Source organism: Podarcis bocagei (genome assembly GCF_964188305.1).
Source record: "Podarcis bocagei genome assembly, chromosome: 9".
Classification (NCBI taxonomy): domain Eukaryota; kingdom Metazoa; phylum Chordata; class Lepidosauria; order Squamata; family Lacertidae; genus Podarcis; species Podarcis bocagei.
The window spans coordinates 76686249-76712833 of NC_138134.1; the positions used below are offsets into that span (position 1 = coordinate 76686249).

At 45.6% G+C, this 26585-nt stretch overlaps 2 protein-coding genes across 2 annotated transcripts in view; both read right to left on the reverse strand.

Moving 5' to 3' along the window:
- The window catches only part of ALMS1 (ALMS1 centrosome and basal body associated protein), a gene marked incomplete at its 5' end in the record, with an annotated part of 40913 nt that overhangs the window by 11442 nt on the left and 2886 nt on the right, over positions 1–26585 (reverse strand). Inside the window, 9 exons of the mRNA XM_081207527.1 lie at positions 2311–2374; positions 4679–4847; positions 6192–6436; positions 9647–9883; positions 12043–12160; positions 14242–15449; positions 18641–18811; positions 20381–20506; positions 20857–22579. Coding sequence (XP_081063653.1) covers positions 2311–2374; positions 4679–4847; positions 6192–6436; positions 9647–9883; positions 12043–12160; positions 14242–15449; positions 18641–18811; positions 20381–20506; positions 20857–22579 — 4061 coding nt within the window. The remainder of the gene's footprint in view (positions 1–2310; positions 2375–4678; positions 4848–6191; positions 6437–9646; positions 9884–12042; positions 12161–14241; positions 15450–18640; positions 18812–20380; positions 20507–20856; positions 22580–26585) is intronic.
- LOC308594463 (uncharacterized protein) overlaps positions 11878–26585 on the reverse strand; it is a gene marked incomplete at its 3' end in the record, with an annotated part of 50494 nt that continues 35786 nt past the window's right edge. Inside the window, exons 9-13 of the mRNA XM_081207528.1 lie at positions 22051–22579; positions 20381–20506; positions 14242–15449; positions 12043–12160; positions 11878–11972 (exon numbers count right to left, since the gene is read on the reverse strand). Of these exons, the coding sequence (XP_081063654.1) occupies positions 11878–11972; positions 12043–12160; positions 14242–15449; positions 20381–20506; positions 22051–22579 (2076 nt within the window). The remainder of the gene's footprint in view (positions 11973–12042; positions 12161–14241; positions 15450–20380; positions 20507–22050; positions 22580–26585) is intronic.

Sequence of the window (26585 nt, forward strand, 5' to 3'; positions counted from 1 at the left end):
CCTTTGTCCCTAGCCCGCCGAAGATCCTCAACCAGTGCAACCAAGGCATTTTCAGTCCCATGATGAGGCCTGAATCCCGACTGGAAGGGATCCAAATGGTGGGCTTCTTCCAGGTGTGCCTGGAGTTGTTCAGCAACCACTCGCTCAATCACCTTGCCCAAGAATGGAAGATTTGAGACTGGGCGATAGTTGGCTATCGTGGCCGCATCTAAAGATGGTTTTTTAAGAAGCGGTTTAATAACCACCTCTTTCAGCTGATAGCCTGTGAGCAGCTCTAATTGACTAAGCCAAAGGCCAATTGTCAGAGCTGCTTCAAGATCCTAGCTCACAGAGGATCACGCTAGCCAGCGGTCATTAAGTAAAAGTCTTTATTGAATTACAGTTTCCATTCTCACGCTGCTGTCTGCAACTCTACGTCTACTAGCTAGATCGGCGAGGCTCCGTCTGAGTCTCCGCCCCGTGCGCACCAACTTAATATCCTAGCCTTGCTCCACCTTTTCCTCCTGACTGTCCTCCTCTGGGTCCCTCTACCCCCCGGGGCTTCTTCCTTCCGGGATTCTTCTGACGCTGACCCGGACCCTTCTGCCTCCTTGCGCCGGGCTTTAGGACCTGGTTCCCTTTCGGGGCTGCTCACTGCGCCGCCTTCCTCTGCTTTTGAACTTGGCGCGCGCGCCCAACCTTCCACTTTCCTCTTAACCGTTTCTTCGCTCCCCGATGGAGGTGTGGCCACTCCTGACTCCTGCCCTCCCTCCTGTGGTGAGCTGCCAGCGCTTCCCCCCTGGCTCCTTTCCTCTTCCCTGCTTCCTGGCGGTGACGCTGGTCCCGATTTCCAGCTGCTCCCCCCTGAGTCTCCTCTGGCTCTATCTTCCTGGGGTGCCTCCCTAGACTCCCCCCTTGCCCTGGCCACTGGTGCTCCTTTCTGTGAATCCTCTGATTCACTGGAAAGACTGGGAGATCTCGGGTCGTCGTCATCACTCATCCTTTCCTCTGTCTCCTCCCCTTCGCTCTCTGTTTCCTCCCTTGCCCGTGCCTCTGCACCTAAACCCCTGACACCAATCTAGGCCAGTGGGCAAACAGATGCCTCTGGGAACCCCACAAACAAGACCCCAGCACAGCAGCACTGTTCCAACGTGCAATTTCTAGCAACTGGTATTCAGAAGCACCCTGCCTCCAACAGTGGAGCTAAACCAGGCAAAGGGAAACTCGGCCCTCCAGATATTTTGGGACTACAACTCCCATCATCCCTAGCTAATAATAATAATAATAATAATAATTTATTATTTATACCCCGCCCATCTGGCTGAGTTTCCCCAGGCACTCTGGGCGGCTCCCAATCAAATGTTAAAAACAGTACAGCATTAGATATTAAAAACTTCCCTGAACAGGGCTGCCTTCAGATGTCTTTTAAAGATAGGATAGCTGCTTATTTCCTTCACATCTCGAGGGTGTTCCAGAGGGCCCTCTGTCTGGTTCCCTGTAACCTCACTTCTCGCAATGAGGGAACCGCCAGAAGGCCCTCGGCGCTGGATCTCAGTGTCCGGGCTGAACGATGGAGGTGGAGACACTCCTTCAGGTTTACAGGACCAAGGCCGTTTAGGGCTTTAAAGGTCAGCACCAACACTTTGAATTGTGCTCGGAAACGTACTGGGACCAGTGGTCAGGGATGATGGGAATTGTAGTCTCAAAACATCTGGAGGGCCGAGTTTGCCTATGCCTGAGCTAAACCGTGGCCACGGTGGCTAGCAGCCATAGTCAGTCTTATTGTCCATTAATTTATCTAATCCATCCAAGCTGGTGGCCATCAATAATTCTTGAGGGAGGGAGTTCCGCTCTTTAACAATGTGCTGTGTGAAGGATTCCCTCCTTTCGTCTGTCGTGAATCAGCTTCATTGGTTGCCCTCGGATTCTGTTATTATTAACTGTCCTTCGGTATCAATCAGCAAATTTCTCTACTATATTGCTTACCCATAACACTTCCCCAAGACCTTTTCCATCACAGCGAGGGAGCTGTCATCCTGGGAGTGGGATGTAGCTCTCATGAACCCAAAGGCCCTATCCATCAACCTCTCTGCCTCTTTTAACTTCTCCAGGCCAGCCACTTTCACCTCCAGGGAATGACATTTCTGCTGGGTTGTGCCCCACGTAAATTAGGGGTGGAGAAATTATGTGCTTCGGATTTTCAGGCCCCAATATCTACGGCCAATCTTGTGCCTTGTTCATTTTCTAACTCGCGTTAGAAAATAAATATATGAGGTTTTATCCATATGCAAAAATATAACAGGGTTGTCCTCCAATCAAAAGCAGCCTTACCGTTTTGATCTCTGAACCATTTCATTCTTGGAAATTGCTCTTCTCTTCTGCATAGCCCTGTAGTCTAAACAAAGCAGGAAAAATGATGAGTACAGCACAATTCAAAACGTTAATGCGCCAGACAACTGATCTCATCCTCCAAGATGCTGTGCCAAGATAGAAGCTCGTAAGATCTGGTGATGCTAAGAGTGGGCCATGGGAGAGACATCAGTCCTCAGAAACAAGGTCTTGTGAAGGGTCAGCAAGGTTTACCTCACCTGGGCTGGTTCACTCCTGCGGAGATCACTCTGTGGGCTGGATTGCGTCTGCACAGACGCAATTTCCGGCACCGCGGAAGCAAGTCCCCGCTCTGCGCTGTTTTAGCGCAGTGCGCAGGGACTCGCCGAGTGGGCGGCTCAGTTCGGGAGCGGCTTGTGGGCTGTTTAAATGACCCCCATGGGGCGCTTGTGGCCCATGGGACGCAGGTTGCCAACCCCTGGTCTTGTGCTTCATCCTCTGATGTAAAGACCATTGTGCCAATCTGACCAGGAGACGGGGGCTCCTCCCTCCTGGCCCTTTTTGGACCACAGAAGCCGTAGAGGGTCAGGTTTAAGGTGCCTGGTTTTGACCTTTAAAGCCCTTTGTAGCTTAGGGTCCTCGTACTTATGGGACCGCCTCTCCTGGTCTGCCCCGCAGAGGATCTTAAGGTCCATGAATAATCATAGTTTAGAGGTTCCAGGCCCTAAGGAAGTCAGACTATCCTCCACCAGGGCCAGGGTCTTCTCAGTGATGGCTCCGAACTGGTGGAATGCTCTTCTGGTTTGTTGTTGTTTTTTAAAAACTACTACTATAATACAAATACACAAATACACAAATACACACACACACACACACACACACACACACACACCTCATGATTTTGCAACTAAGTAAAATTAGCATACCATGGGCAAGTGGAGCAAAAATGGCACTTGCTCTGGCTTTGCTGCTTTTCTAACACCCTTTACCACCGCAAGAATGTGCTTTGCTAAAGAAAGAAAAATCCATGGCAACAATCGTCTATGAACAGCCACTCTGCAGAAAAATGGCCATGCAATGCTCAGTCACAGGTTGAATCTATTTTTAGTTGTTTGGGGTTAAAACAGGGCAGCTCTCCAAGCCTAAAGCACACTGCCCATTAGCCTTTTCTGAATATAAAACTGGCTATTTACGCCATGCCATGCCCTACAGAGACACGACTTGTGTCCATCATTGCTGCTAGGGAAATATATGACAGCCTTGATCCAAAGATGTGATATAACTGTGCAGGAGCGAGCGGCGCACACAGAGTCTGGCTGCTTGCTGTTTCTGCTATGGCAGTTTCCACTGCCAAATGGAAGGATGTAAGAAAAGCCTTGCTGGATGAGGCCAGTGGCCCATCTAGTCTAGCACCCTGTTAGCACAGTGGCGAACCAGATGCCGCAATGGGAAGGCCACAGCTCTCTCTCCACTTGTGATTCCCAACAACTGGAATGCATAGTGTGATAGGAACTTTGAGGTCTTAGATATATGTTAAATGTTCATAAGTGTACCAACCAAGCACATACATAGATCAGCACAGGAAGACCAACCTGGAACCATTTTGATTTGCAAACTGTCCCAAACTGACCAAATGTTTTCTCTGCAAGGTCAAATGAAAATGGAAAAGCCTCCCCATTGTCTCTTCCTTCGCAAATCCTGTCTTAAGGGTATGTCTGTGTTTGAATAGGGTGTGAGCCTGTGACCTGGTCCAGGAACTAAGTATTTATCACTACAAAAGACTAGCCAGGCTTCCCAGGCAATCCAATCAAGTAACCTGGCAGACAGGAGATAAACAACGACAGGAGAAAAACAACATTAAAATTTCTGTTTTAAGGCCGCCTTTTCTGTGATGTAGGTATGATGTATCTGAGGGGTGGTCTTAGGTTACACCCCTCCTGTGATGTGTGTATGATGTTTCTGGGGGTGGTCTTGATCTACAGGGTGGGAATTTCAAAAGTCTTTATAAGGCCTTGAGCGCCATTTTTCTGGGTTCCTCCTCTCTCCTGCGGGTGAGGGGAGCACTCTGTTGCAACAGATCAATAAAGATCAGGCTTACCAGCTGCTTTGCTTCTCAATATTCTCTGGTTGGCCTCTGCTATTCTCTCCTACCAATAGGGAACCTATGTAAGGACTCTATATGGGCTCTTGGATACCCCATAAGGGAAAAGGGCATATTTTTGTTTACAACAATAGGGAGCGTAGAGAGACAAGCTGCTTGCCTCTTCAGCAATGGCTTGCCTCTTCAGCAGCAAAGGCCTTGCCCAGCTTTTCCCAGACGCATAACACCCCTCCTTTGGCATGCGACCCATCTCTGTAATAAGGAAGGCACCTCTGTTAGGAAGATGGAAACTTCTTCCCTCTTCACGAGCATTAAATAATTCTTCTCTCTCGCCCTGGAGCATGCTCTGCAGTTTCCTTTCTTCCATTATTAGCTTGAGGCGCTTCACACGCTCCCCGGAGCTGGAGATGAAATCAGGACGGTGCAGTGCAAGAGACTCCTGAGTTGGAAAACAAAAATAAGAGCTGCTTCAGAAGCTCCACTTAAGGCTGAGGAAATGTCAAAAATAGCTAACCCCATTAACAAAGCACTGAAAGCATGCCTCAGAAGAAGAGAATTATGCACGCAATGTACAGAATATTGCATCTACAAAAGGCGAAGGGATCTCTCTGTGGGTCTTGTTAACAAATGCTTTGATCTTGGACAACCAATTGGAAAGATACCAGGCTGGGAATAAGCGTAGCTACATTTTTGTAAGAGGGATAAGTACTTAAGCTTAAACAAGCTGGTTGGAGTGTGCACATGGGACAAAAAGAAGTCTCCGTGCAATGAGGGAGGCCTCTCGGTGACTGTAAATGAAATGGATACATGGGGAAATTAACACGGTTCAATATTAGTCTTGGGGAGGGGGCTTCACAAGAGCCTGCTGGCTGCCAGATCTGCCAAAGCGCAATGGAAGCAGGATGAGAGCGCTTCCCCCATCCTCACAACCCCCTTGCCGTCAGAAGTGTAATGTCAAGCGCAGGAAGCGTGAGAACTGTTTGATTTGGACTGGAATTTGAAGGCAGGGATAAGCTGGTGAATGCAGACAAACAGCTTTACATTTCCCCTATTCCATCATCTGAACCAGTGGGGGCTGTGCAAACCCCAGCTGCCCAGCAGTTGTTAGCATCATCTTTTCCCTGCTGGCACATGCCATGTTTATGCTAAAAAGGATGGGAGCCATTAGAGTTAGAATAAGGGTAGAACGGAAGGCAAAGTAGGTTCTGTTCCAGCGGTTCTCAACCTGTGGGTCCCCAGATGTTGTTGGACTACAACTCCCATCATCCCTGAGCTCTGGCCTTGCTAGCTAGGGGTGATGGGAGTTGTAGTCCAACATCATCTGGGGAGCCACAGATTGAGAAAGGCTGTTCTATTCTATTCCTGCCCAGCCCTTACATATTTTAAAGAGAGAAGGGGACAAGAGTTTGGATTTGATATCCTGCTTTATCACTACCCGAAGGAGTCTCAAAGCGGCTAACATTCTCCTTTCCCTTCCTCCCCCACAACAAACACTCTGTGAGGTGAGTGGGACTGAGAGACTTCAAAGAAGTGTGACTAGCCCAAGGTCACCCAGCAGCTGCATGTGGAGGAGTGGAGACGTGAACCCAGTTCACCAGATGTCGAGACTACCGCTCTTAACCACTACACCACACAGACAGACACATAGATACACACACAGAGAGAGACACACATGCTGCATCTGTTAAACTGATGGGTGGCTCAGTTCATCTGACAACCAAAGCACTCGCAAATGGGACAGCCAAAGCCAGGCAAGCAGTCCAAGGCAGCGCCTGGGTTTTACCTGCAGTGTCATTTTCACAAAAGGTGGGGGCGGCTTATTCTCAACGTCTCTCGATGGAGCCATCAGACACACCTGCAGCTCGCTGTGATCCTCCTGCCAGTTTTTCTCCCGGAGGGGCTCTCGCCAGGGCTTCGGGTCGGGCACGGCTTCAAACCAGGAGGGACCAGGATCAGAAACGTAGCTGGATCCGCTTCCCTTTTTGAAGTCAGGTTTCAAATCCTTTGCCGAAACAAACCAGGAAACTCCTGGGGCAGGGGAAAGAGAAACGCTTTTAAAAAAAGGAATGTAGTGTAAACTGTTCATTCCCGCTGCAGTTCACTTATAAAAGACAGGAAGGCACGAAAACAGGGGGCTACCTCCGCCATTGCCCCCTTTTGCTCTGGGCTGTCCTCTGCAACTGTAAAAGTTCCAAGACGATGTTCAGAGCAGACATAGGCACATCACAGCTGCATATATAATGTATGCCACTCCCCAAATTTAGGGATTTAGCAAAGATAAAATGGCACAGAACAAAGAGTGAAGAAGCATGGAAGCAGCAAGCAATCCAGGAGAGGAAGTCAACATTTTAGTACAGTGGTGCCTCGGGTTAAGAACTTAATTCGTTCCAGAGGTCCGTTCTTAACCTGAAACGGTTCTTAACCTGAGGCATGCTTTTGCTAATGGGGCCTCCTGTTGCTGCTGGTGTGCGATTTCCATTATTATCCTGGGGCAAAGTTCTTAACCTGGAGCAACCACTTCCTGGTTAGCAGAGTTTGTAACCCGAAGCGTCTGTAACCACTGTACATTAAATGCTCTGCACTCTTACCAGGCCTTTGCAAAAATGTTGGTTGATGGGATTTAAAAAGAGATGGGAAAGTATAGCAAATCATTATTAATTATGGATTATTATCAACAGATCTTATTTTGCTTTGGGGTTCAGCATTTGTTTTCTTTGTTGAAAGAATCCTTGGGGGAAAACATAAGATATGTGCATGGGGGGCAGGGAGAGATGGCAAAGAGAACAGGGGTGAATCCTTGGGCTTCTGGCTCTTGGGTCACGGAAGCTTACTGGGAGGGAAAGGGGGTTGGGATTGTCGCTGTGCAGACACTCTGGCAGAGGAAACCCAGTGCCCCCACTGGTATATCCCCACAGTGATGACCCCCCCCCGCCATCTCTCTCCCTAGAAGCCAGTGACCAGAGACTCCTGATGTGTATGCTGGTTTTTGAAGTACCATATAGTCATTCTTTCCTCTTGCATCTGAGAATCTTCCCCTCCCTTCTTTATACCACCAAAAACAAGGACTAGGCTATGATTTGTATTGTCTACAACCAGAAGTAATAAGAAATAAAAAAAACCCAAAAAGGTATGGAAAAGTAAATACAAAAGGGTATTGGATTTACTGTCAGCGTGCGGTCAAAGCTGAGGAACAAATATTTTCCCCTCATGCAGTGTTTGTTTAAAACATCTTGCTCTGTATAGTTTTAATCAGTCTGCTATTTCATAGCTTTAGGAGACAGATAGCAGAAAATCCCCCAGATCTCCTGATGATGAAACGAAATCTGTTTGCTTCTGGTCCCAATTTATTAGCACGTATAAAGCCTTAAATTGTTTGGGGTGTCTGAAGGCCTGTCTTCTGTACTGGCATAGTGCAGCCACCAGGTGAGGACCTGCTGCATGACCTGCCTTTGAAGGTGCAGAGGACAAGGGCACAGGATTGGTCCTCTTCCATGGAAGCATCCAGGCTGTGGAATTCACTGGCCCAGGTGGTTTGGCAGGGGGTATTTTGGCAACCATTTAAACCAACTTTTGAGGGCTGCACTCTCTCCCTGATTTTATTTTTTGCAGGTTAAATAAGTGGTTTTGCTGCTGAATTGTTTTTTGTTTTATTCCTCATTGTTCTAATATGATATGATGTTTCCATGTTTTGCCTGCAGCGCTGACAGCCCTTTCAAAGATGTGGGGTGTGAATTATTATTGCATAAACAAAACAAAATAAGAGCAACCTGTGGCAGTGTAATATAGAACCCTTTTTCTTCCTAGCCTGTGCCTAGCATGTTGTGTTGCGCTAAACAAGTTTAAGACTGTGGTAGTAGCAGTATCTGCAGGGCCAGCGTGACTGCACAAGAAAACCAAGCAGGAGATCTGGGGTTAGGGTGGGTACTCCCAAGAGATGCCTCTGGGGAAGTGAGCCTCAGAATCTCTTGGAATTTGAAGCTGAGCTGCACTTCCTGGATTAAGCAAGGCAGGGGCCCTCCAATCCCCCACTCCCTGGGATTATGCAAATTGCAACACAACATCATCTGGTAGGCCACAGATTCCTCGCCCCTGGATTAAGCAATGCAATCTACCTGCTTTTGGGTAGTTTTGAGACCAAGAGTGTATTGGAGATGAACATATGAACTAGGATCCCACACACCCCATATTGTATTTACTTACAGTGGTACTTCTGAATGCGAATGGAATCCGTTCCAGAGCCCCGTTTGCATCCTGAAGCGAACACAACCCGCATGCACCAGTCGTGATTCACCACTTCTGTGCATGCGTGTAACGTCATTTTGTGCGTCTGTGCATGTGGCAAAACCCGGAAGTAACGCGTTCCATTACTTCCGGGTCGCCACAGAGCGCAACCCGAAAATGCTCAACCCGAAGTATGCCTGTACAGTGGTACCTTGGGTTACATACGCTTCAGGTTACAGACTCTGCTAACCCCGAAATAGTACCTTGGGTTAAGAACCCCTTTCGGACAGGGACTGTGTTGTATTTTGCTTGCTCTTCTGATCAAAGGGCAGTAGCTACATAGAATACAGTGGTACCTCGGGTTACAGACACTTCAGGTTACAGATGCTTCAGGTTACAGACTCCGCTACCCAGAAATAGTACCTCGGGTTAAGAACTTTGCTTCAGGATAAGAACAGAAAATCGTGCTCCGGTGGCGCAGAAGCAGGAGGCGGCCCCATAGGCTAAAGTGGTTCTTCAGGTTAAGAACAGTTTCAGGTTAAGAACGGACCTCTGGAACGAATTAAGTACTTAACCTGAGGTACTACTGTATTTGCAAAAGTTAACCTGGAACTCTCATTTATTTTTTGCTTATGGCCACATCCTAGAGGCAGGCTGACGCAGGCTCGCCTGCCTTCGTCTTGCCCCGAGGCTCTTTGTCAGCATTGTCTGACTCCCCATCCCTAGTGGAACCAAAGATTCATTCCACGGATAGCCGTGAACAAGCCTATCAACAGGGGCAGAACAGGGAAATCGGCTACAGAAGACAGTAGCACATGTAACTCCCTATCAATCTACTGGTGTGTGGGTACAATGGTGCGTTTTACAGCCACCTTTTATTTGTTATGATGTGTGTGCGCTCTCCTCTACGTGCACCTAACTGCTGGTTTTTATGGCACCACAGCAACAACAGACAAAAGTCTGGAGGACCATGCGAGTTCTTCCTCATTCACAAAAGATGCAACACTTGTCAGAGACCTTGCCGCCACCGTGGCTTGTTCCTCCTCGGCTTTTTCTCTGCAAGAAGCCTGCCATGCTGCCTCCTCTGCTTGCCCTTGCTTTCCAGAAGGAACCCATCCAGCTGAGCAAATTCGCCCTCCGTCCCACTCTCGGGGTCTTCCCGCAGCCTCGCCTGGCTGGGTGTCGGAGTGGGGAAAGTCAGGCCGACGTCTCGGGTGTGCTTCTTGGTGGCGCTGTTCACAATCTCAAAGTCTCCTGGGGTTCAAAAGAAAGGGATTTGATAGTGGTATGTTCTAAACAGGTTTTATGCATGTAATTCTATTTTAATTCTATTGGTGTTTAATTGTATTTTAACAATTGATTTTTCAATGTTTACCACAGAGGGCCACACATTGCAAACTGATTATGGTCTGGCTTGACACGGTCTGCTCTAGACACATTGAAAAATACGCATATTTGCATAATATAATATATATAATATATGCATTATAAATAAAAGCACACATTCTACTCATGTAAAAACACCAGGCAGGCCCCACAAATAACCCAGAGATGCATTAAATTCTGGAATTAGACCCACATGTGAAACCTGCTCAAAGTTAATAAAACAGAAACAAGATATGAAAAGCAAAGATCCTGACTTCTTTTTTTACTTTCCTCTTGGTTTCTGAGTCTTTAAAAATATGAGAAATATACAGTATTTTTGGACAGAAACTGGAATGTCCAGGACTTGTAGCAACATCTCCTTCCTTGAGATTCTGAAGGATGCTCAAGCAACAATGAACAGTGCGAAGAGCTATGCAGAATGAAAAATGGCACATACACACAGCAAAATCATCAGATATAGTAGCCTAGCTACAGGATTTATTATTTCCATGTATTGATTTTGTCACGTGTGCTTCCATGTTCATTTTCTGAATAGACATACTTGCTTTCCCCCCAATATGCATTAGTCTGTAGAACAAGAAGCCCTGCACAGAGTCTGCATCCAAGCACTGAACATGTTGCTGAAACCACACAATGGGATCAGAAATTTCAGAAGACTCTTCTAATTCATTTTTCAACCTGCACGGGCATGAGAACAGAATGCTAGATTAGGTGGAACTCTGGCCTGATGCAGCAGAGGACTCCATATCTTAACAGGGAGAACTTTGATTTAACCCAGGGGTCAGCAAACTTTTTCAGCGGAGCGCCAGTCCACTGTTCCTCAGACCTTGGGGGGGGGGGCAGACTATATTTTGGAGGGGGGGGAATAAACAAATTTCTGTGCCCCACAAATAACCCAGAGATGCTTTTAAATAAAAGGACACATTCTACTCATGTAAAAACACTGACCATCCGCGGACCGGATTTAGAAGGCGACTGGGCCGGATCCGGCCCCCAGCCCTTAGTTTGCCTACCCATGATTTAACCAAACAGAGCACACCAAGAACCATGCCTGCCTTATGAAATGTGGAATTCCTGCATCCCTCACCCTGCCTCAGAGAAGGAGGGCTGGAGCACATGTCCTCGTAGGTCCCCTCCAATTCGAAAACTCTTCATTCTGCCAATAATGTACAGTGGTGCCTCGCAAGACGAAAAGAATCCGTTCTGTGATTCTCTTTGTCTAGCGGTTTTTTCGTCTTGCGAAGCAAGCCCATTGACGGATTAGCGGATTAGCGCTATTAGAGGCTTATCTGCTGATCGGATCAAGGGGAGGGAAAAAAACCAGCAGGAACTTGCAAGACATTGTCGTCTTGTGAAGCAAGCCCATAGGAAATTCGTTTTGCGAAGCACCTCCAAAACGGAAAACTCTTTCGTCTAGCGAGTTTTCCGTCTTGCAAGGCATTCGTCTTGCGGGGCACCACTGTATAGACCTGCAGAAAACTGGAGGATGTACATGGCTCCAGTTTTAATAGTGGGTGAGGATAGTACACGGTTGTATATAACTGGCCTCCGTTTTTAGATAAGTTTTGTCCCAGAACAGAAATCACACAACAGAGATAAGAGCAAGATTCACATCATCAAATAAGGAGTGAAGCTCCAGCCGTCTGAGCAAGAGAACTGACAATTATTTGCAGTAGTGAGAAAGTTTACGACTGTGCTTGCAAGTGGGGAAAATACTACACAGAACAAGTCAGTTCTCTGACCCAAGATTTATTGCGAGACCAGAGTCAAGAAAGCCCACAGAACGAACAAAGGAACTACCTGCTAGCATCAAAGAAGCCCGTGGAGGGAAGGGGAGTGCCATTTCACCAGAGTTCAACTTGTTATCCATTTTTTGAAAGGATCTGAGCTGCAAAGATGTGCAGGCGGAGAAAGCTCTGCAAGCACACCTGGCTGACTGAAGTAAGAGCGAGGGACTCTGAAGAGGATCACAACAAAAAGGCAAGAGCGCAGACATGAAGGCAAGAGTCGGGATGAGAGCTGCTCACCTGCCTGGACAGCCTTGTTCAACATCCGCCTGCTCCGCTTGCTACTGAGAGCAGGGCTTGGTCCAAGCGAGCTGCTGAGGGTAGAAACTGAATCCGAAGAAATGAAAGAGTCTGTTGCCTAAAGGAAAGAATCAGGCAGATGCATAAAGGTCTCAGAGAACTGCAAGTTCGTTTCTCGGTGTTTGGAAAGGAATCAAATCAGCCAGTCTCTCTCACACGCACACAAAGAGCACCACCTTGGCTCTGAAAAACAAGCCAGCTAGCTTTTTAGAACACAATGTCCACATCCATTTCCTTCAGAAATCGTCACTTCTGTGGTCATGAGGATGGGGCAATTATCCCCCCTGTTCATGGCTTCCAGCTTGGATGAATGTACGTTGGTGGGGAGGTACGGAAGGAAAGTTACTGGTCTCCATCTGGGGTGAGACCCCAATATAATAATAATAATAATAATAATAATAATAATAATAATAATAATAATAATAATAATAATAATTTTTATTTATATCCCGCCCTCCCCAGCCGAAGCCGGGCTCAGAGCAGCTAACTTCAAATGTGTAACACATTAACATAAAATCAGACAATCAATTAAAATACATCCTCAAATCAGATCAGGATCAGAATAAGATCCAATCGGATGGCAACCCGCAGATTAGGGTTGGGGACCTTAAATGCTCCCCAGGCCCAACTGGGGGCCTGTGAGAAAAATTGGGAGGCCACTTTCATGCAAGTTCTTATGAAAGGGGAGGGGGAGTCAGAGTGATTATAAGAAACCACTTTGGCATATAAATTAGCAACAACAGTGGACATGATGCCCCCTCTTTATTACGTCATATCCCCATCTATATTATGAAGTAGGACAGGATTATTATTATTATTATTACAATTATTATGATTACTACTGCTACTACTAAAATTTGTACGCCACCCTTTGTTCTGAGATATCAGGATGAATCACAGAATAAAACCACAAAGTACATAATAAAAACAAGAACAAAAACAAAGCAAAACAAAAAAGCCCATTCCCACAAAAACGTTTAAAAGGCCTGGTTGAAGAGGAACGTTTTCGCCCAAGGTCTAAAGATGCACAATGAAGGCACAGCTAAAGACCATTTCACCTGCTGCTTACAAAAGCTAAAGGACAACAAGCCTGACCTTTCCATACTCTTACACGCAGAGGCCTCAGCTCAGCTGATGCAGTGGAGGAGGAGAAAGACAGAGAGACCCCAATGAAGATTAGCCTGCCTCCGCCCACATAGCTTAGCTGATCTTCAAATTAAAGGCTAGTTGTCACGCTTTCCTTTCACCTGTTTTATGCAGATCATAGATCACAGTAATTTTTTTGCTGTAGATTACCCTACAGGTTCCTATGCCACATACTTGGGCTTAGGGCCCTCGTATTTACGGGACCGCCTCTCCTGGTCTGCCCCGCAGAGGACCTTAGTTTAGAGGTCCCAGGCCCTAAGGAAGTCAGACTATCCTCCGCCAGGGCCAGGGACTTTTCAGTGGTGGCTCTGACCTGGTGGGATGCTCTGTCCCATGAGACTAGGGCCCTGCAGGATTTAACCTCCTTCCGTCAGGCCTGTAAGACAGAGCTATTCCGCCTGGCCTTTAATTTGATTTCAGCCTTCTCTTTTATTTCCCTCCCCTTCCCTCTCCCTCCCCTTTTATGAAGATTATCCGCTCTGAGACCCCACAGCTAATTCTCCCCTGGCCTCCTCGCTGGCCCAAGTAACACCAGTTCAGCCAGCTAGCCCTGGTGACTATCTAATGCTTATTAGATGGATTTCCCCCAAATTGATTTTAGAACTTTGAATTTATTGTTATTCATGCTTTTATAATGTATTTTATGCTGTTTTTTTGTTGTATCACAATTAAGTTTTGTTGTTAGCCGCCCTGAGCCTGGTTTTCTGAACCGGGAAGGGTGGGGTATAAATAAAAAAATATTATTATTATTATTGCAAAGCTTAGCAGGCTATGACAGAAAGATGGGAAGGACTATCTAATGCTTATTAGATGGATTTCCCCCAAATTGATTTCTGAACTTTGAATTCTGTTATTCATGTTTTTATACTGTATTTTATGCTGCTTTTACAATTAAGTGTTTCAAATTTGTTGTTAGCCGCCCTGAGCCCGGTTTTTGAACCGGGAAGGGCGGGGTATAAATAAAAAGTTCTTATTATTATTTACTATACTTACCTGGGTCTCTTTTCTTTTTGGCTCAGCATGAGCCGTTCTTTGGTAGTCTGCTGCCCTGTCTTTCCTGCTCCCCTTGGCGTACTTCTCTGAGCGCGTCTTCTGGTGTCGGATGGCGCTGTAGAGCTGGGACAGTTTGGGGGACACCTGCACTCTGTCATGCCCAAAGGCCCGGATCAGCCTCTCTGTGTCAATCGTGGAAACGGACACACTTGCCTCCGTCCGAGACGCAGTGTCCGTCTCGGGCTGAGTCACTTCTGAATCGGAGGTGATGTCGGTTAACACGCTGGAATCTTTCACAGGCCTCATTTCAGAAGAGGTGTCGCTCAGAATTGCCGAATTCCGACGCTGCTCCAAATTTCGATCCATGTGGTAAAGAGCTGTGGCGCTGCCAACTTTACAATGCCTAGATTTTGATAGCCTTGTATTGCTGGTGTCCTCTGGGTTCTCTTCCACCTTTCCCCTGGGGCTATGGATTGCAACTCTACCTTTGTACGCCTTATTTGCTTGGGAACTGATCTTCTTTGACTCTTTTCCCTTTGGTTCCACTTGGACACGGACATCTTCATCCTTGACAGGCACCAGGGTGTGCCTAACCGGGTTTTGCAGAAGCCTGGCTAATCTATCAAGTCGCTCTACCAGAGACAGCTCACTTCTGCTGCTGCCACTCGGACTACGTTGCTGGTGCTGCTTCTGACGCTCCAAGTATTTAGCCCAGAGTTCATCTAAACTGCCTGTGAAAGGAGCACTTTGCATTGTTGGGAGATCGGCTACCCGCTTCTCTTTTAAGCTGCTCCTTTGGCTGCTTGGAAGAAGCTGGTCTTTGGACAATTTGTGGCCACTTTTCCTCACATCAGGCTGTTTTAGTTCCTTCCTTGGAGAGCCTCTCTCCAAAGTCTCATTGAACCTCAATTCCTCCAGCACACTGTAATCTGGCTCAAAATTCGGTGGGGAAAACCTCTCCTCTCCTGTTGGCTGGTGCGGAGAGAAAACTGCCTGACCTCTTCTGGATGTTCCATCATACTGGAAGATGTCTTTTGAAGGAATGGCTGGGCGCTCTTGCACTGCATACTGTCCCAAGGCATCATTCCCAGCAAGGAAGTCAATTCCATGCTGCAGAGGCACTGGGTGATGCAGGTAAAACTGAGCAGATCTGAACACTGAATGGGTAGCTGCCACAGATTCCAAGGGATTTGGGACTTTGGGACTTCCTAAAGGGGGAAGGGAAGGGAAAAGAAAATGAAATATTTAAGTTTGGCTGGAAAAAAACAGCTACAATACATGATGGTTCTCATTCTAAATTGACAGTGCTATTCATCAACTGGACGCGGGTGGCGCTGTGGGTAAAACCTCAGTGCCTAGGACTTGCCGATCGTATGGTTGGCGGTTCGAATCCCCGCGGCGGGGTGAGCTCCCGTCTTTCGGTCCCAGCTCCTGCCCACCTAGCAGTTCGAAAGCACCCCTAAGTGAAAGTAGATAAATAGGTACCGCTTTATAGCGGGAAGGTAAACGGCGTTTCCGTGTGCTGTGCTGGTGCTGGCTCGCCAGAGCAGCTTCGTCACGCTGGCCACGTGACCCGGAAGTGTCTCCGGACAGCGCTGGCCCCCGGCCTCTTAAGTGAGATGGGCGCACAACCCTAGAGTCTGACAAGACTGGCCCATACGGGCAGGGGTACCTTTACTTTTACCTATTCATCAACTGTAGACGCAGTCTCTTTACATGTTTAGTTTATTTTCTTTTTATACATTAATTTGGGGATTTGCATGCTCCCTTTCAAAACAGACCTTTCCCAGTGTGACATAAGTTAGAAGAACGTGTCAAATCATACCTTGAAAAAAGTAACTTTAAAAATAAGACAACTGTCAAAATTATACAAAAAAAGAAGATAAGTATAATGAAAAAGCAACAATACAAAATGAAAAACATAAACACAACGGAAGTGAAACAAATAAAATTAATAAGCACCACGGTTAAAATCCATTTCAATGCACTTCCAAGTTCGTTTATGGGCCAGAGCAATAATAACAGTAATAAATGGAGTTGTATAAATGAACTCAGAGAAGACTAGTTTCTCTGTGCAAGCAGTTGTCTACTCCAGTGTTTTTCAACCTTTTTTGGGCAAAGGCACACTTGTTTCATGAAAAAAAATCACGAGGCACACCACCATTAGAAAATGTTAAAAAATTTAACTCTGTGCCTACATTGACTATATATAAAGTAATTCTCTTGAATAGGAATCAAATAAACACAAAGAAAGTATTTTATAATTACTTTATTATGAAATAGTAAGTAAACAGAAATATGAAAAATTATAAAATACTTTATTCAGTGCGCAACCTGGGCCTGTTTGGCTGAACACAAAGCTGATATTATGGCTGGAATCGAACGTTGCGGACCGTTCTCTGCTCAGCAGGGATTGATCCGCTGATCCCCGCTGAGCCGGCGGATGACAGCTCCGTCTCCACACTGTGTGCGGAGAGGGAGATGTCAGAGCCCCGCTGCTCTCTATGGGGAATCGGATGAGAGCGGACCACCTGATCCCCACCCAGGACGGATGGAAAATAGGGTGGACACAGTCCGGCGCCCGCCTAGTGGACGAAAATTTGACATTTTTTTAAAAAAAAAATCTTTCGAATTTTTCAATTTTTCCCACGGCACACCAGGCAACATCTTGCGGCACACTAGTGTGCCGCGGAACAGTGGTTGAAAAACACTGGTCTACTCTACTCCTCTGCTAGACCAACAACAAAAATAATTGCTTATGCTGGCCTAGACTTGTGGAATCTTGTCAGGAAAATAAAACGGCTGTGCAAACTCTTTCCTCAAGCTGAAAATAAGGCTGTGCAAAATGGACGGCTGCCTGCATTTATTCGGGCTATTGAATTTAGATTATCTAGTTATAGGCTGGGTTTTTTTTCCCCCTCTCTGGCAGAACACACAGCTCTCCACACACACCCTCGCCCGAGGCATGAACATTTTTTAATGTGCTCATCTCCCCAACGTTCTTCTGTCCTCCCTTCCTTCTAATACCAACATTTCAAGAGTTGTGTATGTCACTCCATGGCAAGAGCTGATCAAAGGCACAAAGGCAAGAATTCTCCTTCAGCTTCTGAGCATGTTGCCGCGCTGAGATTTTTTTACGTGGAAACGCAGCCTGTTATGAACCTATAAAGCTTGCATGGAAAAGCTCATATATTCTGTCCACACTCTCCCTAAAATACTAGGCTGTTCTGCTCTAATTCTTTTGGCATTTGCAGATTCTGTTTTAACACCTTTCCTTCCTTCGGCAGTGAGAGAAACTTTGGCTGGCTCGTTCTGCACTGCCAGAGGATACTGAGTGAGAGAGCACAAAGGGAAGACCAGGTTTCTGGGTTCGGTTATGGAGCCAAGCAGTGGGTCCAGACCAAAAGCATTGGTTTAAGGCAGTGGTTCCCAATTGGTGGTCCATGGACCCCAGGGAGTCTGCCTAACACACCCAGTGGGTCTGTGGCACCATTCACATAACAAAAACTACCATACAGATATCAAAAATTTCAAAAGTAGAAGATCCATGGCCACAAATGGGAACAGCAAGCACCACACTCACATATATAAAAACAGTTTGTAACTTTTTTCTAAGCCTGATTTCTGGGCCAGAGGTGCGTACGATCTTCCTGGAGGTTACAGTTGGGGGAAGGAAGGGTTAACAGTTTACTCCCCAGCTGCCCTTAAGAAATTCACTGCCCACCCCCCATTAAAAGACTACTTGTGGCTCGAGGTGTTTTTTCCAGGGATCACAGCATCTAATCATTTTGCCCTACATTTTCAGAAATCATCTTCATCCACAATCTTTTGCTGATGAATAAAAAAGAGCACCCTTTTCATGGCATCCTAAAACTATCCTCCGGTACTGTTGCTCTGAACTGCTGTTCTGTTACTTTTGTGACTCTGTAATTTTAGTTTGATATTTTAATGATACAGTGGTACCTTGGTTCTCGAACTTAATGTGTTCCGGGAGTCCATTCGACTCCCGAAACAATTCGAAAACCAAGGCGTGGCTTCCTGCACTGAAGCGGAAGCCGAGTCAGACGTTTGGCTTCCAAAAAACGTTCGCAAACCGGAACACTTACTTCCCGGTTTGCGGCATTCGGGAGCCGATTTGTTCAGGAGCCAAGCCGTTCAAGAACCGAGGTACCACTGTAGTGTGTTTTTGTTTTCAACCAAGATATTTTTCTAGTTCCCCCTGGAAGCATTTGGTGAAGGGCAGATTATAGCAACAGCAACAAGTTATTTCAACTCCCATAGCAAAACAATCATTCTTGGGACACTCCAGATCTAGCACAATACATAAGAGGCTTCCAAACTGTAATAAATATTCAGGTGGCACAAAAGCAGCTCTTGTTCCACATAGAAGAATAGTCACCTTTGACACCTTCCTGTGCTCCTGCATCTTCTCCTGTCCAAGCCTCCTTAGGAATAGCCCTTTTACTATAGATGCCCTCTCTGTGCTTGATAGCTACAGGACTTCGTGGAATCTCATCCCCTGAGCCAAGTACCTGTTCTGGAAATTTTGGAGGGGTGGCATCGTTTGATCCTGTTAGAAGACAGAGAATGGGGAGACCAATTTATATGTATATATACGAAAGAGGACTGGGAAAGGAAAAAGTACATTTTTAAAAACGACACAGAAAAAATAAACATCCTGCAGCAGCATGTTTCTGTGTTGTAACAGTTCTAAAGTCTACAACGGAAGCCAATTTATATTCTGGGTCAACAGCACTTGGTCACCTAACATTTTCCCAATTAAACGAGACATATCCCAACTCTATCAGTTAATTTAGTTCTTTTTAAAAATGGATGTATGCCTTCTAGGATTAGGAGCATCCTCATTACTGAACTCCACTGCGGTCCTGGATGGATGCTACAACAAGGTCCTCTATGTAGACAGACTTCGCGTCTGTGGTCAACCTCAGGTGGAAGAGATCATTCATTATCTGTTAGCCTGCCTCTTATTTAGAGATCCAAGAGGCTGCTTTCTGAAACCTCTGTTCACACAAGCAAACAGGTACACCCTGGCAGAAACGGTTGGGTTTCTTTTGAGTGAAAATAATAGCTTCATAACACACAGGAAAATGAGTTAGATGGAATCACTTCAAGTTGTGGTGATTCAGAGGTTTAATCTGAAATCAAACTAGATGGTGTCTCCAGTATCTTCTCCCTCATACTTCAAGGATGTTGGCTTATACCATGGATGAATGTTCTGCATTATTTGCTAGAGGTTTGTCATGACCTTCAGCTAGAACAATAAACTTACAAACTGAACATTACAGAACTATGTTCACAGAATTCCAACCACTAGCTATGTCTTCTTGGTTCCGGTTCCAACCAAACAGGATAGGCAAACAACAGAACCTAAAAGCACATGAGGTCCAATTTTGACCAGGTCATCTTTTCGATCAGGGAGAAGCTCAAAGCTATTGCCTGCTTTGAGGAAGAAAGACTAATAAATTCATGCCAGTCTTGTGATTGAACTTAACAAATAAGAAGGAAGGAATGAGAAGGAATCTGTTTCCCATTCAGTGGTAGGACTCAGCATTATTCAGAACTACTTTACAGGTCAAGTAGTAATAAAGGCAAGCATGCCTCTGAGTATGTACAGAGTACAGGTTAACTAAGCTCTTGTACAAATACAGACAACGCAAACATTTTGGGTATCTGTTTAACCTGAACATTGAACTGCTTCCCAGAATACTTCACTGATACCTAAAGATAAAAACGCATAGAAAACTGGAACAAAGAACTGGAATGATGCAGCAGTTTGAAGCAGAACCAGGAAAATTAAAAACATCTGGGGTCCACCAACACTGGTAGAAAGAAATCGTGCTGCCTTTCTAGCTACTAAATTATTCCCGTCATTCAAATCTAAAAAGCCATTTCACACCAAAAGGCAAAGCTTAAATGAAGCACGCATACGAGTTCTGTTTCTGCTCTACAACTGTTGTAAATCTACGCTATTGCAGTTCAACTCTATTCAACAAATTTAAACACAGCACAAAAAAATGCTTACGCTCTTGCATTTTATGCAAAGTCAGTTCCTTGGCTCTGCTGAGAACAGCCATGGTACTGAGGAGCTTAGATAAAAGTTTGGAGCAACAGGAAATACCTGAGTGGGAGCTCTCCATGGTAGTCTCTGATCGGACCCGCGAGAGTCTGAGGGTTTCTTTAGGACAGGGAACGTAGTACATCTCTGAGCTCCCAGGTGGCTTATATGGCAGCAACCTTGGCGTACCTGCAGGCATGGAAAGCAAGGTGGACAAGACAAGGACGCAAAATTAGCACCAAATGCGATACTACTTTAACCTTATAATCTGTTGGCATAGCTAGGATCCTAAATGTATACACTTCATTCCATGTAAAGGTCTGTAAGGAACAAGGCTCTCACCTGCCTTTTATGACTTTTCCATCCCACAGAAACTGTGGAAGTGGATTCACAAGCTATACTGGTAGATTTGCTCACATATCCCTCAAGGAGAAAGTAGGTCTCACAACTGAGAGGGGATAATATATAATATGAACAAGGCTGCCTTGCTCATTAGGCATAGCTCTTCAGATCAAAGGACAGTAAATTAAACTTCTCACCAGCCTGCCTGTTCAAAACGGACATGTGGATCACGGGAGCAGCTGCAGTACCCAGAATTTCATGACTCTTTCGATGAGAAGGTCTCAGAGCTTCCACGTCACCGCTGTCATTGCTAACAAATATCTCTGCAGAATAGGTTGCCCTCTCAGGGCTTTCTGTTGTTATCTGAGTGATGGCATCCGACGACATCTTTTCCGTTTGGGAAGAGGCCGTGGTTTTTACGTTCTCTTCAGGACTCTGCCAATACGAACCCGGTATTCTTGTGCTCCCTCGGTCTGTAACTGGGAAAATCTGCCTGATCTCCAGAGGCTCCTGACTTGGGGCTGGTTTTGCTACAACTGGAACATGGGAATGCTTAAAGTGGGAATCTGGTGTAGGTGATCTTGGAAAGTATGCAGAATCCTGGATGCTTGTGAAATGTTCTGTGGGTTTCAAATTAGAGGTCGCTTCTAACGAATGACTCGGATCATTTAGAGTTGCTGGATGAGGGTCGTTTTTAAATCCACCAACTCGTCTCTTTTCAGCGCCAGCATCTATTAAACTAGGAAGAGGCAATTCCACATGCTTTGGAGAGAGGGTCATGTGGACACCAGACAGGGCTTTCCGGGTTGGTGATGAAGGAGAGACAGGAATGGTCGTTGAAATGTGATTTGGGGAGGAAGTGGATAACGGGCTGCTGCTTCCAGTGTCCATGGCTTCAGCCCTGCATAAATATTGATCAGAGGCAGATTTGTTCTCTTTCGTCAATGTACTTTCCTTGCCTGTAGGAAAGTGTGGCTGAGGAATACCAGCAAAACTTCTTGAGACATCTTGAGAAGCATCCTTTGCCTTTTGTTGAGGTGGGTTGAAGGGACGGAGAGGATCAGCCACAGTTTCTCCTGGGTTAAATTTATTATCAGAAGTGTTAACTGAAGGCCTGTCGTATCTTTTTAGCCCAGTAAAGCCTTGGTAAGCAGCCTGGGTTTCTTCCCGATTCTCTGTAACTGAGTGGACCTTTTGATCAGAGCAAATCGGCTCGGAATTATCCATTGAGGCAGAACTCTTTTCCTGAGGATTTGCCTCCTTGCTGACAACCATGGGCACATGACGATGGCCGTCTCCACCCGGACGAAATTCAACACTCTTAGCTGGCGCATGAACGGCTGTCATGCTCGCAGAAGCGCAGGGTTGAGGAGTTCCCACATGCAGCTTACTAGACTCCAGCTGTTCATTGCTAATCGACTGGGTTTCCAAAGGAATGGCTTCAGGAATGCTGGCACAGGGCACCCGGGAAGACGATGTCCTCTTACGGGATGCAAAAGTAATGGATGTGATTTGTTTGGCAGATTCTGTAGAAGAGGCACTCGCTTCTTTTCCTGTGGCTGCCTTGGTGGTACCTGTCAGCCCCTTCAGACTTGTGTCTGTGGCGATAGGCAAGGGAGTGTGAACATTGTGGCTGGAGTCTGAGAGATTTTCTGAGTGTGCCCGCGGCTGGTCGCTGAAATGACTTTGGTCACTGGTCAAAGACGTAATCTCAGAGTCATCCGGAAGGGCACGGTCAGTTCCACATACCACCCTAGGCTGGGCTGCACTTACTACAGGCCATTCAGCTAGTTGGGAGTCTTGTATCCGAATGTCCTTTTGCAGCTCACTGTCACTTGAAGTTTTTGAGAGTTCTGTGTCTGTCTTCGGAATAGAACTGCAGCTAGAAATTCTTTCATAGCTGTTTCCCCGCAGCCCATCCTGTCAAGGATCCGAGACAAACAGAAAGTGCATACTTTAATAGTACAGATCCACAACAGCAAAATCAGTTCAGCAAATTAATGTAAATATTTTTATGATCTGTCACAATCAATGGGGCAGAGATAAAACCAATGAATCTTGCATGTACAAACAACTGCCAAATTAAGAAGATCAGAGGACTTTGTCTTAAAGAAGGCTTCCTAATCTAAACCTCAACAAATCTTTAACTTTAAAGAATAGAAAAGGAAGTGGACCAAATCTCTTGCCTCCAAGTCCCAACTTGGTGTCAGACTGCCTCCAAACGTGCCAAGATGTCACCATGGACAGAGAGAGTCAAAGTGAGCCCCGATTTAGTGGCACATATAAACTAGGGATAGAGTTTAACAACCCAAATCAGAAAAATATGACTACACAGGCAAAAGTTGTGAAGGCACCAGTGCTATCCCACCACTTCCTTCTGACACTTCTAACAAATTTCTATCACTTAGATCTTGCATTTAAAAATAAAAGCATTTTCAAGGCTGCTTGCAAAGTTCAAACATCATAAACCCATCAAGATCAAAGAACAAGCAATGAATAGACATCAGTAGAAAAATCTAACAAATCAAAAGAACAGGGAAGTTTGTCATTAAGAACCTTTTGGAATAACAATACAGTTAGCCTACAAATTAGCCTTCAACAATTTTATTCTGAGATCTTGTGTTGAAGGGCAATGTTGTTGTTGTTGTTGTTGTTGTTGTTGTTGTTGTTGTTGTTGTTGTTGTTGTTGTTGTTGGATAACGTTCTGGGAAGTGTGCCTAAAGCCAAAAGTTGCATATAGTTAAAACCCATTAGATTCAATGGCAGGTGGGATTGCCAAAGTCATTCTTCCTAGAACTACTTTCCGCCCCTCCTTTTTTTTTTAATTTTACATTTTTTAATTTGCCATGTGCATCATGCTGAATGCACACAAGTTGAAGCCTACTGTAGTCCCACCCACCCCTCCCACTTTCAGAGGCTATCTAAAAATGTGGCAGCTTGGTGGATTTCCCCAGGGAGAAAATTGCACAACTGCAGTATCACCACCCAAATGTGTATTGTTCTCAGCAGAATGGAATTTATGAAAAGACTGATCTGCCTGATGCACAAAGTAGGTCTACAGTCTTGCAATCAGCACAATAAAAATGTAAAGGTTTTATTAAACGTCAGTTAAAGGCAACATTTAATTCTACACTTTACTGATAGGTGGTTTATTTGCAGAGGCACCTGTGGATGGCTTCACAGAGGCAGGCAATTTCTAATCTAGATTTGAAGACTATTTCCAACAGCTCCGGTGTCACCCAGTTTACTGAAATGCCAATCTAAATAATGCATGGGCAAAAGAGAACAGCGTAAGCTTTGAACTCCACTAGGCTCTCTTCCTAAAAAGGAATAAAGAAAACCCCTGGCATGTGAGGTTTGCAGCTTTACTGAAACGAAGCACACTTTTGGGCATGCTACGGATGAAGATTGCCTATTAAAATAGAATAAAAATTCTCATCTTTTCTGCAGTTAACGTCGTCTTTTGTGAGCCAGAGAGAGAAATTATAAAAGCTGCCATTATTCCTTTGGAGGCAGCGATACAATAAATGCAAAGAGATATCCTCTTGTTTACCTGATGTAGTAAAAACAACTTATTTGGCACAAGTAAAAACAAAGAACAAAAAACACCAGCCTGCTTCAGTAAGAAAGGCTGCAACAAAACACGTCTTTTCAGAGCAAAGATCACACAGCAAACTGTCAGTCAAACAAACAAACAAACAAACAAGGAACCTCTTTCAGATGCATGCAGAAAATTCAGCAACTCCAGCTTCCTGGAGTGAAAACTGTTTCTTGGAAGCAATTAGAGAAAAACAGTATTCAGGTGCATTACTCAACGCTTCAAAACATGCTGCAAAGCCTCACCTCACCCCCACGTCAGCACTAGAGGCAGAGGCATTGTTCTCTTACGCTGGGAACAGACAAGACAAACAGGTACAAAATCAACAGGCATTTATATCTATGAGTTATTCAAGAACGTAAAAGCAAGATGCTGCTGGCATTAAGGAGTTCGCTAATACAAAAGGTCTCCCTCCTCACCACCACTGCTGCAACCCCAACGTCAAGAAGCACAGTAGCTTCTCACATTACTTTGTCATACATGCCTATCAAAGACATGTGCAGGATTGAAAATGACCGGATAAGGTGTGTGTTTGAACTTTAGAATAATCAGATACAGGCCTTAAATGGGCTTTCTAGAAAATATTCAAGAAACAAGCCAGCAGAAGCATCCCTGAGATGAATTATTATTATTATTATTATTATTATTATTATTATTATTATTATTATTACTACTACTACTGTTATTACCCAGCATGATAAAACATCAAACATTAAAAACTTCCCTTTAAAGGGAAGTTTTCATAACTAACCACAATAAAACTGCAATGTAAAAAGGTAAATAATACTTTATTATTTATACCCCGCCCACCTGACTGGGTTTCCACAGGCACTCTGGGAGGTTGTCAACTGAATATTAAAAACAGAATAAAACATCACACATTAAAAACTTCCCTAAACAGGGCTGCCTTCAGATGTCTTCTAAAAGTCAGATAGTTATTTATTTCCTTGACACCTGATGGGAGGGCGTTCCACAGGGCGGGCGCCACCACCGAGAAGGCCCTCTGCCTGGTTCCCTGTAACTTCACATCTGTCAAGTGAGGGTATCAGCAGAAGACCCTCAGAGGAGGAGGCTGGACAATGAAGGTGGAGACACTCCTTCGGGTATATGGAAGGCCAGGAAATCTGTAAAGTTATTGTTTGAGAGCAAGCTGTATGAGTAACCCTGAAAGCACATATGGAGGTGGGATATGGCCTAGGCAGCCACTTGAGGCTCGTTCCATTTCTTCTGAAGGGGATTCCTGAATTCCATGGGGTTGGTCCCTTCTAACTCTACAATTCTATGATTCTATGCCAACACCTGGGAATAAGGTCAAGGCTGTCCTGCCCACTCTGGACAATATATATTCCATAGTGGCGGAAGTTTCATAAGCAGGCAAACTAGCATTTGAAAGGTAGGGGTGGGTGTGCATTTCCTCGGGATCTGTGGTCAGGAGCTGTTTCCCAGTGGTGGGTGGGGCAAAACCTATAAACACACATAAAAGCTATACATACACAGAGTTACACAAAACACACCACAAAGCTAATTCATGCAGATTGGCTGGGGATATTTTTATCCCCATCACGGCAATGAGGAGGTCCCTCTCTGCTCCTTAGCTCATTGGTGAGCATCAGCTGAGAAGGAGGAGGCCCAGTAAAAGGCCGATTTAGGGGAGCATGTACTGGGCGCAGAGCCTTGGGTGCGCCGCCAGGGATGCCACAACTACAATTTAGACAAATGCTACAAACTAGCATTTGAAAGGTAGGGGTGGGTGTGCATTTCCTCGGGATCTGTGGTCAGGAGCTGTTTCCCAGTGGTGGGTGGGGCAAAACCTATAAACACACATAAAAGCTATACCTACACAGAGTTACACAAAACACACCACAAAGCTAATTCATGCAGATTGGCTGGGGATATTTTTATCCCCATCACGGCAATGAGGAGGTCCCTCTCTGCTCCTTAGCTCATTGGTGAGCATCAGCTGAGAAGGAGGAGGCCCAGTAAAAGGCCGATTTAGGGGAGCATGTACTGGGCGCAGAGCCTTGGGTGCGCCGCCAGGGATGCCACAACTACAATTTAGAATGGAGTGCGAGAAGCGGAGGGAAGCTGAATTTTTGCGTTGCACAAGGACATTGGAGACCCCGAGATCCGCCGCTGGCCCAGTTTTCATCCTCGTTGCTGCATGCTGGGTTGGGAGAGTGAAATCAGTGTGACATGAAGGTGCTGAAAATCAGGTCTTCTGCATAGGTCCTCTGATGACAGAGGGCGCAGCTTTCATACCCACTGCAGCAAGATAGGGAAGGGGTATTTTTTTTATGTCATTTCAACAATTTGTAAGCCGCTTAATTA